We start from the raw sequence: 17,045 nt of genomic DNA on the forward strand, positions 1-17,045 counted from the left end.
CCGTGAATATCTTGTCCGGTCCCCGTACGATTCCTGTAAGCTTGGAAACGAACCTTATATCGGCTTACAAAGAACTGGACAATTGTCCAGTACACATAAGGGGGTTTGTGGGATTTATTGATTTGTGCATAAATCCAATTCTTGATGGTCTACCTGATCCAAAAGAGTATTTAGATCACCTACGCGGGGGTAATTCGGGTCAAACTATTGCTATGATAATGTAGCAAGTTATCTTTGGAGCTGACATATATGATCGATGTGTCTTCAATAAGGTGCTTGAGGTTCTCGGGGCCAGGATCAATGCTTATTTGGACGATAGTTTACTGGATATCGCAAGATCTCTCGGGTTTGCCAGAGTCATTTCGAATGATATGTGATCTACCTAATTATACATATGGCGATGCCTCTCCAGTGGTGCTTCTTGGTTTAAAAGTTAATAAGTTATCTTGATTTAGTTTGGTAATATATGGATATACATAATTAAGGCCAGCTTATGATGTTATAGTATGCAATATATAATAAGGCCATGGTTTGTTTTTCTTTAATTTCTTCTATTCTCATCTTGTTATTGGAATGATATAAAATTTTATGTCGTTGACTGATTTCAACAGTCTTTTGTTGTCAATTTATTTTGGTATTGGTTTGAGATTTATGAAATTTTTTGAAGAGTTCAACAAAATCATAAAAAATGAAGAAGTGAAAAATTATTAAAGATTGTTAGAGAGTTTTGTTGATTAGTTTTCTAAAATCTTGTAAAGTCCTCCAAACAATCATTGTATTTTTATGATATTTTCCATGACTTTATTTTGTAAAGAAAGTGTGTAAAATCATGAACCAATAACATAATAATTGAACTCATTAACAATCTTAGATTCTTTTATTTTAATTTAATAACACAAATCTTTTGATGACTTTATAAAAGTCTGAATCCAATAACCCAGATTTGTTAAGATTTTAAATGACTTTTTATAAATAACAAACTAATAACACTAAACTTTAACAGAGTTTAACAAATCTTGATCTAATAACAACAGATTCTACATAACATTTAAAATCTTTAAAACTCTATTCAAATCTTAAACCAATAACCTCCACTTAATATTTTTCTCCTTCATAGAGAAAGAGTATGATATTAATAAGAAATTATGATTTTAATTTTACTTAATTTTCTTCTTTTAAATCTATTTTTACTTTCACGTTAGACTGGATAAGAATAATAAGTTATTATACTCGATCGTCGGCTCTTGCTGCTTAGGTTACAAAGCACTAGCCAAAGACCGGATTAGATTAGAAAAACTTATACACTGAAACTCTGTTTTTTATACAGTAAAAATCAGATATCTTTCATGAAAAGTGAAACAAAAAACTTGATGCAAATAACTCTAAAAGACTAATTAACCGCTAAAACCAGGGAAGAACCATCGAGCATCAGAGAATCGTATAGAGGAGAAAACAAATCGAGGGAAAGGTTCAATCTTGTGGGTTGTGAGATCAAATACAAATATATGGTCTGGATTCTTTCTGCCATAATCGTGCCCACTGAAGTAGATTGAGTTTCTCTTGAACCCTGGCACGTCTTTGGCGAGAACAGTAATGCCCATGTCTAAGATCACCGCCTCATCGCCCAGAGAATCGATTACTTGCCAACAACGGTTTATGATCAAGTATAAGTAAATGAAATTAAGAAAGAATACAGACTTTAACCCAAAACAACAAAATGAAAATTAAAAATAGAATACATCTTTACATTAAATAGAAAACTTTAATACTGGTGTATTACTAGATATTATCACATATAAGAAAATGTATATTACTAGATTTTATCACATGAACAAATTAATTAAAGATGTATCTAGTAAGAAAACGTATTACTAAACTTTAAAAATGTATTACGATATTATCACATATAAGAAAATGTATTACTAGATTTTCACTTGCAAAAGAAAATGTGTTACTAGATTTTCACTTGTAAGAAAATGTATTACTAGATTTTCACATATAAGAAAATGTATTACTAGATTTTCACATATAAGAAAATGTATTACTAGATTTTCACTTGCAAAAGAAAATGTATTACTAGATTTGCACTTGCAAAAGAAAATGAATTACTAGATTTTCACATATAAGAAAATGTATTACTAGATTTTCACATATAAGAAAATGTATTACTAGATTTTCACTTGTATTCTAATTTCAATATTACATTTCCTAACTTCCACAACCATTATCTTTGCAATTCGCCTTAAGAGAAAATACAAATGGACTAAAAACAATCATAGATTAAATACTTGTTGTCATTAATAGACTAGTTTTAATTAAATACCATCTCATAACCCAAACTTTACATTTTCTTTTCTCTCGGGCATGATTTCAAATGTTAACAATCTCTCTTGACTTAAATATATTTATTTTCAAGCCTTTGGAAGTGGCTTGCCTCTCAAGAAATACTTAAAAAGCTCAAAAGCAACACGTGGCTTGAACAATGGCACCTCGTGACCTGCTCCTCTCACCGTCACGAACGTTAGTCCTTCGTACACTTCCGTCCATCCTCCCACCTAAAATCCACAATTTCGGTTCAAATCGATTTCCTGATTAAACCGGAGAGAACCAAAACAAGCTTCGGGGTTTTAGAGTTACACATACCTGTTTCTTGACATACCAAGGATACCAAGGAACTTTGGTACTCAAGCTAAGTCTTGCTAGTGAGTATCTAGTAGCCGTCACTGGTACAACTGAATCAACGTCACCACTGAAAACCCAAACTCTAATCCCGCCAGCAATCATTTCCCGGTATATAGGAAGAACCGATGAATCTGTATCGTTCCAATTCCGGTTTAGCACCTCACTACCACAAAAGACCAATTCTAGTTAAAGTCAAGCTATACAACAAAAATTATTAACATGATCTTCTCAAAATTTTGGTATGAACCTGCAAGCTGTCCATTTGTACGGGATCTTAGTGGTGTTAGCATGAAGAGCTTTCTGAACATCAGGCCGGTTATAATAAATCTCTGCATATCTCTCGGTACATGGATCATACCCTGAAATTTTCCTCAATACCTACTCCCAATAACCGGAAAAACGAAAATTATTCAAATCGAACCATAGATAACCAATAATATGTTATCATTAGAAATAACTGAACCGTCTCTACCAAGTAATTTAAACAAGTGAACCGGAACCAAACCAGAAGAACAAAAGAAGAAACAGAGGAGATTATAGATTCTTACGGAGTGAGGAAGGTGAGGAAGCCGCATACTACGGCGGCCATAAGAACCAGTGTAGCCACCACCGTCGCTTGACTTGTTACACGGCGGTGCATAGATGTTGTACTGATCGATGTTACCAAACTCCTTCTCCATAGCGTAAGAATAAAGGGTTTCGCATTCATCAGATTCCTTCTGGCGACTAAAATCGCAAGTGTTTATCAACTGATGATACGTTCTATCGGAGATCATCGCATGGCTCCACCAATACGACACCGTTCCGAGGTTATCATAGTGATTGTCCGTCACCGCGTTTCCAACCTATACAACACAACCGAGTGTCAAAAAATTAATTTGGTAACGGAAACAGAGGATCTTGATTTCGATGATTACCATGATTCCTTTGAGATTGATGGGAGTCTTGGATCGTTTGTTGTAATTCATGATTTCTCTAGCGAGCTGAGGAACGTAATGTCCGGCGTAGCTCTCGCCGGTGATGTAGATTTCCCGGTTGTTGTATCTCGGGAACCGGTGAAGCCATTGAATAATAAACTGAAGTGAATCTTTGGCTGCAAGAAACAGAGTCATCAATAACCGAAAAAAAAGACCGGTTTAGTTAAACCGTAGAGGGAGGTTGTTATAAATATACCGGTACGACGATCACCGGTGTTGAAGAGATCAGAGGAACGGTTAGTGTAAGAGAAACCAACGCCGGCGGGAGCTTCAAGGAACAAGAGATTGGAGATTGAGTTCCACGCGAACTTATTGAGATACAAACCAGACCCACCTTTGCTTATCCTGAATGGTCCAATCTCCTCCGACGCACCGTACGCTACCGACGAACATCCCGGTCCTAATTATACACATAAAGACATTTAATAGAGAGGGTTTGAGTAATTTATTTTACCCCTAGAAAGAAAAAAAATATGAATGATAGAGGTTGAGAGAATTTATTTAACAAAAATTAAAGAAGAGACCAAAAATTAGTTGTGTATTTAATAGCGTCTATCAATGTTAGTTTGAATGAATATTGCATTTAATGTTATAACTTTTTCCAGCAATATATACGTATCTAACAAGAAAATACAACCATCTTCTATTGAATGCATGCATGTACATAGATAGCATTATTGAAATGACAAGTTGTATAATCTTAGACAAAATCATATTAATATATACAGTTAATAGTTATACATAACAAAAAAAAATAATTAAGTATTTTTATAATCGATATTATATGAGAAAAGAAAATATGGGCTCGAATACATGGTGAGTCTCCATTAGTAGTTAGGGCGTTATTATCATGCTTCAGTAGGCCAAAAACCCGAATATAGTTAATTATAACAAATACTATATAATAAAATAGATAAATCCAGTTTCATGGATAAAGCGTGGTTTGAAATTGAATAAATAAAAAATTTAAAAACGAATTTATTGCAAACCCATTCAAGAAGTGTGACAGAGATTTTTAGATAGTTGGTCTGCTAAAATTAGATCTAGCGAGATTTATAATGTTATTGAGTAAATTAACATTAAATAAATAAATGTCCAAACAAAATAAAAGCAAAAATAATCACACACAAAAAGAATGAAAACAAAAAAATAAAGGTTTTGTAAAAAAATTACCTCCGTTGAGCCAAATTACAAGAGGTTTGGCGAGAGGGAGGTGAGAAGCTTCGGTGAGCCAATAAAAGAGTGATCTTCCGGAGGGTTTATCAACGGTGACATAGCCGGAAAACTGCTCGAACGTGACGTTAGGCTGACCGGGAAGTGACGTAATTCGGTCTGCCTCAGCTTCTTTCTCTCCTCCTTCTGTTTGAACTCTTCCTTGAGATGTCATTACAAGTATGGCCATAAGAGTGGTGAACATTACACGTTTTGCCATAGCCATGGCCAGAAGAAGGAGAAAGAGAAAAATCTAAGAGTGTGTCGGAGACTTTCGAGATTGGCTTCTACAGTTCTACCTTTAGCCTGCCTGCCTTAAATAGAGAAAGAGAGAGAGTGAGATAGCCGAAATGAGGATAATATTCAAATGACATTGAAATTGTTTTTATAATATTGAATATATTATAGTTTGGAAACAAATAAAGTTATTGGCATATTTACTTCAAACCCCATTGTTTTGGCAGTTTGATTAGTACAATTGACTAACAAAAAGTCTAATCCCTAACTCATGTGATACCAATTTGCATAGTTTGTACTTTGAACCAATATGTTTTTAATCGGCATAAAATAATTAAATGGACACTTGCAATTTTATTATTATTTAAAATGTTATGTTTCTAATGCTAATGTTACATTACGAGTAACATTTTAAACTTTGTCTCTAAACAGAAATATATCACCAATAAATCCAATAGACCACTACTTCTATAGTTATTTTCACTCTACCAAAACTAGACTTTACTTAAATCAGATACTACTATCTTTCATTATTAGGTTGGAAAATTTTATTTTTATTTTATTTTTTTGGGGTGTAGGTTCATGGAGTTGTTTATGTTTCCAAAGCTCTGATGTAGAAAACATATTTGAGAAAAAAAAAAAAAGATAAATAATAGCGAAAAAATGGGTGATGGTAAGAAAAAATGGCCCACCAATATTATCAGTGACAGTAACTTTATGAATTTGGAAGAAGATACAATGATGACTTCAATGACACCACCAGCTTGTAATAGTAAATACGTTATTTGATATGACAGAGCATTAAATCAATCGTGTGTGTCCTGTGTCCATATATACATACACCACATGCATGATAGTATAACAATATGGCCAAGTGTGTTTATACGATATGATAGAAAAACTAAATGATGATTTGCAAGTACTTATTTATTTGATTACATTTGCATGTTGCCACATCATTTGTCTAAATTAGATGCTTGGAATTAGAGAGTAACTGTTAAATAAACTCATGTATGTTTTAATCCTTGCTAATAACCATTAACCATTTATAGTTTGTATAAGACCAGAAATTTTTCCCTATTAAAGAAATTCCACCTAGGTGTTATAGTTCCTTCCTTGTATTTAATAAAATATCACAACTCGAAACATCAAAAGTTAAAATTCTCTCAATAATGTTTGGTCTCTCTCTATTGTTACAATTTTTTTTAGTTGAATATATATAAACATTTGAAAGAAAAAAAAATTGGTATGTTTTTGAATAGTTGGACCCATGCAAGAAATTGATGTCTCGATGTTAGAAGAAAAACCAAAAAGTAGTCTCTCTTTACTGATTAAAAAACCTACATTACAACTTTGACCATCTTTTCATAGGTCATTATAATAAATTTCCCCTTTCGTATTATAATCTGTAACACATTTTTTTCTTGTCCATAAATTATAACATATGTGGTGGATAGAGATGATCAGATTTAGAGAACTAATATTGACAGGTAAAAAATTAAACGAGTCTAATTTTTTCTTGATATAGTTCTCTCTCTCTCTCTATGTATTCAAGTTATAATTGTGTCGACTTGATAGTATATATTTAGACCTAGCTAACTCTTTTTGACTTAGACAAGCGCATTTAATTATGTACCTTTATTGATGACTACATAAACCATTCATGTAATTTATGAATGCACTTGATATACGTAAAATATTGGCTGTTCAGGTCAGGTTAATAATATACATACATCATTTACGTACACGCGAAGTTACTGGATAAGAAGCCATTAATGGTGGCACCATATACACTGCTTCGCCTCGTATCAGCAACAGCCATGATATAATGCTCTTTTGGACTTATACAGTTTTCTGAATGAAATTATCTAATTCATTTAAGTTACATACGAATATCCAACAAACGCATACAACATCAGTACAACAACTTATAACATAATTTCTGTTTTTTGTTTTCTTTATTAAAAATCGTAATTTTCTAATATAGAATTATTGGGGTTATATCGCGGTTTGTGTTTTTGTCTATTAAGTAAAAAGCCTTTATTTGGGAAAGATCTGACAACTGCTTTAGAAGATTCTATTTCCGTGCTTAGCAGTTTTTTTTTTCTTTTTTTCTATAATTCAGATTCGCTTATAAAGTATCATCACCAACGTTGTAATAAGAAAATAAAAATTCGAAAGTGATAAAAAGTGAAAAAATGATGGTATTTAAAGAAGCACAGGAGTAGTAGTTGGCAAATGAGATGGTAGATATTTAAAGCCACATAATAATGACTCTTTTCGTATCCTCCTGCTGTTTGAAAATACTGATACAGATCATATTTGTATTGTTTTTTTTTATATATAAATACTGAATACAGATCATCATATTTGTATTGTTTTTTTCTCTATAAGAAAACAAAAGATGAAATGATTAAGAAGTAAGATAAGAAGAGAGTGGTAAAAAGGAGTGAGTGAGGGTCGTCGAATAGTGTTAAGGTCATATCAAGAACAAGAAACTCTTTTGCTTACGCATATTTTTCTTTTCCTTTGTCCAACAGATTCAGAGTTTTGTGTCAGTCTCTTTCTTCTCTCGTTCTCTCTATTTCTCTTTCTGTGACGTTTTTAAGGACACCAAGCGGTGAATCTCTCTGCTTCCCCTCACGTGCTGTTTACAGTCGCTTATGTCACCGTCCAATCATACGTCGCTGTTCCTTCCTTCTAGTTCTGTCTCTCTCATCTTTTGGGCCGCAAAAACTTTGCTCGACGTTACCTCCTCTATTGGGCCTGGCCTCACTAGCCACTACTAATTTTTTTTTTAAATGTATATACAGAGGTTTAAAATTTTCTTTATTATGGAATAATATATATTTGTGCTACTTATATGGAAAACAATATTCTAAAAATGTAAGTCAAGATACAGAGGTTTTGAATTAATCTTTTTTTACTAAAAATATATATACACATCCTTTTATTCTTTTTAATACAAACGGTCACTAATCTCATTGTCCACACAGACTTTTAGATAATGCAAAAAAATCCGACCGTTGCCAGTAACGGTAATGTTTTCAGCCAATCGCACACACATATAAATTAAACATACACCCGAATACGTCGTTTCACTTAATTGTATCGTTGTTCTTTATCTCTTTCTCTAATGGAGTCTTCTCAACAACCAAATCTTGAAACACCTATCGAAACCCAACCCGACCACCAAGAAATCACCGTTTTAAGCCCTGAATCTCCGCCTGGACCGCTCCTGGAATCTTGCCTGAGTCATGAATCTCCTCCTCCTTCTGCTCGTGTCTCCTCTTCCACCAACGAGCCAAAGAAGAAAATCGGGACTCCGGATCGACTAAAAGTTCCTATAGCTTTCAAGTACCCAGAGAGGTATAACTCGGTTAACGTGAAATAGCCGGTTTGAACCAGATCGATTGCTACTTTAAAATGATCAATTTGTTTTTGTTTTTATCTCTTTCTCAGGTACAGAAGCCCAACTGATGCAATGATGTCTCCAGTTACTAAAGGTCTTCTCGCAAGGACCAGAAAACCTTCCGGTTCTCTTATTCCACCTAGCTTTGACCAAACCAAGGTCAATTTCATTATACCAAATCGATAACCGGCTTTCCTCAGTTTGTTCTTTTGGTTTAGAGATTTACTAACTCTCTCTTCAATTTTTTAAACAAATTGTTTCATTCAGATTCAAGAACTACGCAAACCGGAATCCGGTTTATCATCTGTCAGTTGCTGAAGAAGACATTGCTAGTTCTGTGGCTTGAACCGAATACATTGTTCTTGGCTGATGTACCTTTTTATCTTATTTTCTCAAACGCTGAGGTTATTGTATTTCTTAATTCTTATTATGTTCGCAGTTCGCGTATAATCAAAGGAAATTTATCAACTGATTAAATAATAAATTAGTACTATTATATTGTTTCCTATTTTGTTTGTAACAAGTTAACAACTATGCTTTTCTTATAGTAACCTCCTAGAATGTTTAACAACGGTAGTAAGCTGTTTTTTACTTTTACAATATGTTCTTGCTAAAAATAGAGGTAAGTAAATAGCACATTTTAAATATGAAACTAAATTAAGTTTTTCTCTTAATCTCGTTACTAGCTTCGTTTAACTGACACTAATACCTTTAGCTAACTTAAATTCGAACAAACATAACAAACATCATTCAGACTTGTTTTTTTTTTGTTACTCTTGTTTCTTTTGTTGTTAGTGTTACTTTTGTATAAATAAGATAAAATAAACCCTCATAAGTTTCAGTCTTCAAATCTTCAAATTCTCAATTCCCTTTGTTCCTCTGATTTATACAATCAGACACACACAAAAACAGAGCGCTCTGTTTCTTTCTTTTTTCACCAATCAGATGACAATGGAAACAGAAACCGAAATCAAAGAAGAACAATGGAATAATTCGATTTGTTCGTTTTCATCGTCACGATGTTCATCGATAACATCTGAATCTTCAGATGGACACTTTGATATCCGACATTTTCCTCTTCCCAAGCCATCATTATCTGCTTCTGAGGCACAGAAACTGAGAGAGTCACAACAGGCTTATGATCCAAACCGGATTCCATCTTCGGTTTTCTCTAGTAAACAGGGTAATCCGATGGAATGGAGTATAGCTTCTAACGAGTCCTTGTTTAGCATCCATGACGGAGCTGCTTCAGGGTGGAGATCGGCTGAGATGATAACCCAAAACAACCCGGTTCCTGTTCCTCTTCCTCTTCCTCCGGTAAAGAAACCAAATGAATCTGAGAAAGAGACGGAGGAACCGTACCAGGTCGAGATATCAGACTCTGAGGTTGATGATAATGATGACAAAGAAGAGAAGATGAGTGAAGTCGAGAGCGACGATGAATTTGAAGAAATGATAGAAGCGGAGGTTTTAGTAGAAACTAAAACCAAAGTTCCAAAAGAGAAAGAAGTAGTAGAAGTTTTTTTTTTTTTTTTTGTTAAAGTATATTCAAATTAAAATGAAAAGGGAAATGAAAATGTTTACAGGGCCCAAATCCAAGAATAAAGCCCGAATAGAATAAAACTAGTTAGACCTATAGTGTAAAAGGAACCAAAATGAACCAAGTAGTGAATCGAACCAGTTAGACTCGGACCAGGAAAGAAACGGTTGGCATTAACCCTTCTTCACCCACCCGATAGTCTTCTTAGATTTCATCGATCTGCTTTGTCTTCTTCTTTGTTGAGAGAGATTAGGTTTAGCCACCAGTAAGGTCATGTATCACCTTGAAACCAAAGAGCTAGCAAATCAGACGAGAGAGCTGCGTTGGAGTCACGGAAACTGAGTGCCTTGTTCCTCACTAAACGGTCGATCTGGCTTAAAAGTAGGTTTGCCGGTTTGAAGCTATTCCGATGAATCCGATGATTTCTTTCAGTCTAGAGAGAGTAGATCGTGGCCTGCCAAGCTAGTAAGAGTAATTTTTTTGCTGTTGTTGAACCTCTGAAGGTTTGTAAGCTTTGAGTCGTGTGCGTCCATGAACGGTTGGGAGTGAAATTACATCTCCGAGATATGATCTCCCAAACTGACCAGCTGAAGGGGCATTCAAAGAGTAGATGATCCCGACTCTCATCAGCCAAACCACAAAGGAGACACTTAGGGTCGACCTGAAGTCCCCAGTTCGTCAACCTATCCCTAGTAGGGCAGCGATTCAACATAAACAACCAGGTAAGAAAGTTGTGTTTAGGAATACCTCCTGGAGTCCACACAATTTTGTGCCATGGTACTAACGGTTTGTCCTCCTTGATTGCCTTGTAGATTGTCCCTGTTGAGTGACTATCTCTGAGTTGATCATCAATCCACCAGACATAAGAGTCAGGTGAGTCAGATAACTGAATGGAGATTAACTCTTGCTGGAAGCGTACTTGGCGATCCGATCGTGCTGGTGGGATCCTCCAACCTCCTTGTCGCCAGAGAGTAGAGATAGTCGCACCTTTAGTAATGCCCAAGTAGCCATCATTTTGCAGGTAAGTTGTCATACGACCCAAACTGCACCAATGATCAGTCCAAAATTTGCAGTTGTTCCCATTCCCCACTTGCATTTTTATCCAGGGAGAAGCTTCTTCTCGAACCTTTAACAGTTTGTTTGTCAACCAGGAGAGACGAGTGCTTGGCTTCCGAGTCCAGAAGTTGCTCAAGCTCCCAGAGAGGACAGAAATCTTGAACCAAGCTACCCATACCGAACCTGACCTAAAAAAGAGAAGCCAGATAAGTTTGAGTAAGCACGCTTTATTCCATTCTTTCAAATCCCATATGCCTAATCCTCCATGTCTCTTTTCAGTTGTAACGTCAGCCCATGCCACACGAGCAGAGTGATGCCCTTCTGTTGTCCCCTTCCAGAGGAAAGCTCCTGAAAGAGAGTTCAATATGTCTTTGCATCTCTTGGGAAGAATCAGGGCCGAACACCAAAAATTTGTGATACCCGCTATAACTGTGTTAAGCAATTGGAGGCGACCAGCAAAGGAGAGGGTTTTTGTTGACCACCCGTTGAAGGTATTCTTAACTTTTTGAATTAGGGGAGCACAATCTAGCAGTGTAAGCTTCTTGGTGCACAAAGGCACTCCTAAGTATCTAATTGGAAGCTGGCCATGACTAATCCCAGAGTTGACTTTAATTTGATATATTTCCAGTTGAGAGAGACCTGAAGTATAGAAGCTCGTTTTGGAGAGGCTAATGGCGAGACCGGATGCATCTTCAAATTCTTTAAGAATCTAGAGAACATTCTGAACTGAGAGCGCCGTTCCTTCAACAAATATCAGCAAGTCATCAGCAAAGCAAAGGTGTGTAAGCTTTAACCCTGCGCATTTGTGATGATATTTAATTCTTCCATCCTCAGCCGCCTTGTCCAGCATTGCAGATAAACAGTTCATAGCCAGTACAAAGAGGTACGGAGATAAAGGATCCCCTTGCCTCAACCCTCTGCGACCTTTAAAGTATCCATGGACTGAGCCATTAAATCCCACAGAGAAGGAAGGAGTACAGACACAGGCCTTGAGCCATCTCAGGTAAAGCTCTGGCACCTCAATCCCCCTTAAGCAGTTAAAAATGAATTCCCATCTAATTGTGTCAAAAGCTTTGGCTATGTCAACTTTGATAGTGATGCGTTTTGGTCCCACCTGCTTATGATAGCCATTTACCAATTCTGCAGCTAGTAGAGTATTCTCAACCAATAAACGTCCTTTGATAAATGCAGTTTGACTTTTTTGGACCAGGTCAGGAAGAATAGGCTTCAAACGGGATACAAGTATCTTGGATATAACTTTATACAGCGTGTTAAGACAGGAAATGGGCCTGAAATCTGAAACAAGAGAGGCACCCGGTAGCTTAGGGATGAGCGCAAGAGTAGTGGCATTAGTGGCTTTGGGAAGAAAAGCTGAGTGGAAGAATTGAAGAATACTCGAAATGGTTTCTTGGCCAATGATCCCCCAAGCGGACTTGTAGAAAGCAGAAGTAAACCCATTAGGTCCTAACGTTTAGTTTAAACATAACTTTAGTAATTTCCTCTGAAGATGGAATTCTGATCATTGACTGCTTTGTTTCATGCGAGCACCTATAACTGATCAAGTCTTGGAGCCAAGTAAGCGAGGTAACCAGAGGATGCAAGACTGCTGGACTCAAAATGTGCTGGAAGTGACTAACAACCATCATTCCCATTTCCTGCGGATCATCAACAACAGTGCCTGCTATAGTGGAGAAAGACCTGATTGCATTGAATGCATTCCTAATACATGTCATCCGATGGAAGTAAGTTGTATTTAGGTCTCCTTCCTTTAACCAGTTGATTCGGGATCTTTGTTTAAAATAAGCTTCCTCCACTCTCCGTAACATGTCCCATTTGGAGTGCAAATCTTGCTCCTGCTGGAAAAGAGTTGTAGTTGGATTCGCCAAGGCTTGTACCTGCACAACTTGAAGCAAACGGTTAGTCTCTCTTACTCGGTTTTGTATATCCGAGTAGTTCTCTCTTGATAGTGTTTTTAACTCTCTTTTCAGCATTTTTTGCTTTGCACACAGGGTTGACAAACATGTTTCCAGGGGACATAAATTTCCAGCCAAAATCCAAGCAGTTTCAATCGTTTCTAGGAAGCGAGGGTGGGAGGTGAGGAAATTGAAGAATTTAAAAGGCTTTGTGTCAGCTTGCGGAAGCGTTGTATCAAGGTCTATAAGACAAGGGGAGTGGTCAGAAAGTTCAGGGGCCAAGAAGGAGGTTACGTTGTTCGGGTACGAGGTAAGCCAGACATTGTTAACAAGGGCTCTATCCAGTTTTTTACAAATAGGGTTGGCAGGACTTTTGTTTGACCAGGTAAATTGAGATCCTTGGTAACGCAAATCAACCAATTCCATCTGTAACAGGCAGTCTCGCAGCTCAATCATTCTAGTTGTCAAGTGGTTAACCATAGGACTAGAGTGCTCGCCAGGCTGAGTTATTTGGTTGAGATCCCCACACACCATCCAAGGAACAATATCAAAGTGAAATCTTTGCTGAAGTCCAATAAGTTCACACCACAGGTCAGTGCGTTCTTCACTCGCGTTAGGAGCGTAAACTGCGGTGAAAAAGAACCTCTGGCCGCCTTGAATTGATATTTCACTAGTTATCATATGTCTTGATTGGTGCAAGACTGAGACAGTAACTGGCGACTTCCAGATGATCACTATGCGCCCACTTTCCTCTTCAGCATGATTGGATGTAAAATGCCAGCCGGAGAAGGTAAGGTTCAGAATACGGTTCAGGTTTGGTTCCTTTATATGGGTTTCTATAATAGCACCAAAAGAAGGCTTATGAAAAGCAAGCCAGGATGCAAAAGGTCGATGCTTATCCGGGTCATTAAGTCCTCGGACGTTCCAAAAAAAGGGTTTTATATACATCAGGATGGGATTAGAGGGTTAGGCTAGGTGAGAAGTCACTCCCTTTGACAGGAGATTCTTCCCATAAGGTGGAAAAGAAGAGTTTAAAGAAGGTGGAGGAGAAGTGGTTGAACGCTTAGGCACGGGAGATGAAGGTATGACCAATGGTTGAGTCATGGCATGTGAAGGAGGGGACACAAGTTGGGTTACTAGTGGAGGGTTAGTGGTTACAGCAGGGGGTTAGTAGAAGAGGATAGTACAGCGAAAGGGTTAGCTAAGACAAGCTGAGAGGGATTACGGGATGGAGACGTGCAGTCCATAGGAGTGGGGGAAGGCGAACTTTCAGTTGGTGGTAAGGTTTCTGGGGCAGGTTCGATTACAGGAGATGGTTGAGTAGACCCAATAGGAGCCTCAGTACAGACAGCAACATGCCCAGCTTGAGGACCCTCTTCGGAAGGTACTTGTATACTTTCTTTGGGGCCCTTCGGGACATAAGCTTGCTTAGTCTGCTCTTTATCTTTACTCTCCTTCGAAGTAGTTGACTTATTTTCTAACCATGATGGCTTAGCAGATGGACAAAATTTGATGACATGACCTATTTGCTTGCAGTGAGAGCAGGAGGGTGGAATCCATGGATACTCAACTGAAATTGTGATAACCTCTCCACTATCACGGACTATCTCCACTGAGGAAGGGAGAGGTAAGTTTAGGTTTCTCTCAACCTTTACATGGGCTTCAGAAATACTTACCAGGTTTTTAGTGAAGTCATCCATTTCCTTTGGCTCACCAACTAACCCTGCCACTAAGCTTATTCCCTTATGATGCATTAGGTCAAAGGGCATTCCTTTTAGATGAGCCCAAATCGGCACTGCGTTTAGATCAGTACTGACACCACCAGAAGCGTCCCATTGCGCCACCAAAAACATACATTCGCCAATGTACCACAGCTTTTTCTCCAGAACTTTGGTACGTATGTATTCATTAGGTAGACGTACCAACATTGAGTTATTAGCGTGGTTCAAATGTACTTCCAGTTTTTGTCCTTTGCCCCACATGTGGCTGAGTACACTTTGAATGTGTCTGTAAGTCGGGAGTAGACCTTTGAACTGACCAATTATAAAATCCTTATGAATTGCAGCTCCTTCATGAAATACCGAGTCAGGGATGACTATACGAGGAATACCATCAGCCGAATAAGAAGCAGGAGCAAGACGTGTGAGCTTCCTATCCGCGTCTTTCCTTAGCTTTTGAGCTAGTGTAACAGATGGAGTGGAAGCAGTTGTGCTAGTAAGAGGTTTAGGATTGGGTACATGGGGGGGTTGGGGAGTTTCTGTTTGCTGAGGGATGGTAGTCTGAGGTTGCTTTGAGGGGGAAGGGAGGAGAGGAGGTTGCGAGGAGGGATGGGTAAGAGGGATAGGAACAACAATGGTTGGGCAAGTACTTTGGATTGGAGTGGTAACAGTATTAACAGCAACAGGAGTAGTAGACGGAGCCAGGGGAACAGTTTGGGAAGAGACAGCGGATAACCTTGTCTGAGTGGGAAGGAGCATACGAGTAACTTTTGGTTGGACAGGGCTCAGGAGACCGTCAGTTTGTGCCTGAGCCGCAGTTTTAGCTGGTGTTACTGTAGCTCGAGTTTCAGATCTAGGGTTTAGATTTAGTGATTGGTTGTAAGAGTTGAGGATTGCTTGAGCTTGAGCACACACAACCACTGGAGTAGACTTATGATGAGCAGGAAGAGCAAGAATGACATTCTCTGGCTCGAATTGAGCAGTAGGAGATTGAGGAGACAAGGAGAAAGATGAGATAGGGGAAAGAGGGGGGAATTCAGAGAGGGATATGAGAGGGGAATGGTCGGGAGGGTCAGGAGGGTCAGGGGGGAAGGGAGAGGGACAAAACGAACTGCCTTCAGCCGCGGCTGAAGTGGAATTTTGGCCGGAAATTTGGTCCGCAGGGAACCAGCGGTTCGCCATCACCATTAAACAGAAAATTCTATTAACGGGATTTTCTCTAGACGAGTGAACTAAGAAGTAGTAGAAGTTGTTAAGGAGAATAAACCAGAAGATTCGACCAATATAGTTTTGCATTCCCCGAGCATTTATTGTCGTTCGGACACCAGCAATAACAGCATTGCCTCTTTTGCATTCCAAGTGTGAGTTGTTTTCTGCAAAATCTCAATCTATCCATCTTCTTTTGACGATTCCTTGGGAAGGAAGAAACCTTTGAAGAAGCCCTAATTTATTTTCTTTGGAATTCATGTAAACAGATTGCAAAAAGATGATGTAGTTATCAAAACGCCATCTATGGAAATCAAAGGGAACGTTATCCACAAGCAAAGACCCGAGTACCAGCTGCCCCTGTCGCCGGTGCTACCGCTCCAACCGCAACCGCAACGGCAACCACAACCTTATGCAGAATCTAGTACGCTAACTGAGTTGCGGCCGGAATCACAGCCACAACCACAATGGAAGGCATCGGAAAAATTTGAGTCTCGAACGCAATCGGTAAAAGCTTCGAGAATGGGTTGGTTCTCTTGCTTCCAGTGTCCTTCAAAATGCAGTTTATTCAAGTAGATGAGGCTTTTATAAGCGTTTTGTCTTCTTCATATTTTTCTGATGTGTGTACGTAGTTAAAATATTCTTCTTCTTCTTTTTCTTCTTTGTAAACTTGTAAGTCATGATCCAAATCGAGTTCCAGTATTTAGCATTGACACCACATTTTTGGTTCGATTGAATTTGGTTACAAACCAGCCGATGGATGATATAACTCTTATGTCATTTGTGATGCATACAAACAAGGACCACATTTCCTTATTACTTTATTTCAATACGTATTATTTATAAGTAGTAGCTAAAAGACAGATATAATTCACTAAGAAAACAAACTTTTTTTTTCCTTGTAATTATTCATTTAAAAAGGTTATATAACTCAACTCTTTTTATCCCCATAAATGTTGGCTAATGGCTAATGTGTTGGGTACATGACAAAATTATGCATTTATATAGTATATGAGAAAAAAAACATTTTCTTTTGCTTTATCTTGAAGCTTCCTTTAGTTATAAATCCTTGAAAAGAGGCGATTCTGTCCC

General features: G+C 37.7%; 3 protein-coding genes and 1 long non-coding RNA gene across 4 annotated transcripts; 3 read left to right on the forward strand and 1 right to left on the reverse strand.

The window, feature by feature from the left end:
* Positions 1-2,278: 2,278 nt before the first annotated feature.
* Positions 2,279-5,704, reverse strand: LOC104763768 (serine carboxypeptidase-like 25). Its single transcript, XM_010487144.3, has 7 exons — positions 4,833-5,704; positions 3,856-4,059; positions 3,600-3,775; positions 3,231-3,527; positions 2,930-3,060; positions 2,644-2,845; positions 2,279-2,555 (listed from the first exon to the last, which is right to left on the reverse strand). The coding sequence occupies exons 1-7, from the start codon at positions 5,095-5,097 to the stop codon at positions 2,412-2,414; spliced, it is 1,419 nt and encodes a 472-aa protein (XP_010485446.1). The 5' UTR covers positions 5,098-5,704; the 3' UTR covers positions 2,279-2,411.
* A 2,292-nt stretch (positions 5,705-7,996) lies between these two features.
* LOC104763769 (uncharacterized) lies at positions 7,997-9,004 on the forward strand. The gene is made up of 3 exons (XM_010487145.3): positions 7,997-8,477; positions 8,571-8,679; positions 8,788-9,004. The coding sequence occupies exons 1-3, from the start codon at positions 8,245-8,247 to the stop codon at positions 8,836-8,838; spliced, it is 393 nt and encodes a 130-aa protein (XP_010485447.1). The 5' UTR covers positions 7,997-8,244; the 3' UTR covers positions 8,839-9,004.
* Positions 9,005-9,458: 454 nt separating this feature from the next.
* Positions 9,459-16,552, forward strand: LOC104767289 (uncharacterized). The gene is made up of 3 exons (XM_010491333.2): positions 9,459-10,000; positions 15,982-16,108; positions 16,223-16,552. The coding sequence occupies exons 1-3, from the start codon at positions 9,466-9,468 to the stop codon at positions 16,527-16,529; spliced, it is 969 nt and encodes a 322-aa protein (XP_010489635.2). The 5' UTR covers positions 9,459-9,465; the 3' UTR covers positions 16,530-16,552.
* On the forward strand, positions 13,339-14,916 carry LOC109131012 (uncharacterized). Its single transcript, XR_002036747.2, has 3 exons — positions 13,339-14,413; positions 14,566-14,656; positions 14,787-14,916. It is a non-coding gene; the product is annotated as an uncharacterized LOC109131012 (long non-coding RNA).
* Positions 16,553-17,045: the final 493 nt, after the last annotated feature.

Source organism: Camelina sativa, chromosome 19 (assembly GCF_030686135.1).
Source record: "Camelina sativa cultivar CO46 ecotype springtype chromosome 19, ASM3068613v1".
NCBI classification, from domain to species: Eukaryota; Viridiplantae; Streptophyta; class Magnoliopsida; order Brassicales; family Brassicaceae; genus Camelina; species Camelina sativa.

Excerpts from the sequence above, each read along its gene's own strand:
- LOC104763768 (XM_010487144.3), bottom strand. The coding sequence starts at position 5,097 with ATGGCTATGGCAAAACGTGTAATGTTCACCACTCTTATGGCCATACTT. Across the intron at positions 3,528-3,599 it reads TCAATCTCAAAGGAATCATG|GTTGGAAACGCGGTGACGGA; the intron begins GTAATCATCGAA and ends TGTGTTGTATAG. Across the intron at positions 3,061-3,230 it reads TTCCTCACCTTCCTCACTCC|GTATTGAGGAAAATTTCAGG; the intron begins GTAAGAATCTAT and ends TATTGGGAGTAG.
- LOC104763769 (XM_010487145.3), top strand. The coding sequence starts at position 8,245 with ATGGAGTCTTCTCAACAACCAAATCTTGAAACACCTATCGAAACCCAA. Across the intron at positions 8,478-8,570 it reads GCTTTCAAGTACCCAGAGAG|GTACAGAAGCCCAACTGATG; the intron begins GTATAACTCGGT and ends TCTCTTTCTCAG. Across the intron at positions 8,680-8,787 it reads CTAGCTTTGACCAAACCAAG|ATTCAAGAACTACGCAAACC; the intron begins GTCAATTTCATT and ends TGTTTCATTCAG.
- LOC104767289 (XM_010491333.2), top strand. The coding sequence starts at position 9,466 with ATGACAATGGAAACAGAAACCGAAATCAAAGAAGAACAATGGAATAAT. Across the intron at positions 10,001-15,981 it reads AGCGGAGGTTTTAGTAGAAA|AAGAAGTAGTAGAAGTTGTT; the intron begins CTAAAACCAAAG and ends GACGAGTGAACT. Across the intron at positions 16,109-16,222 it reads GCCTCTTTTGCATTCCAAGT|ATTGCAAAAAGATGATGTAG; the intron begins GTGAGTTGTTTT and ends TCATGTAAACAG.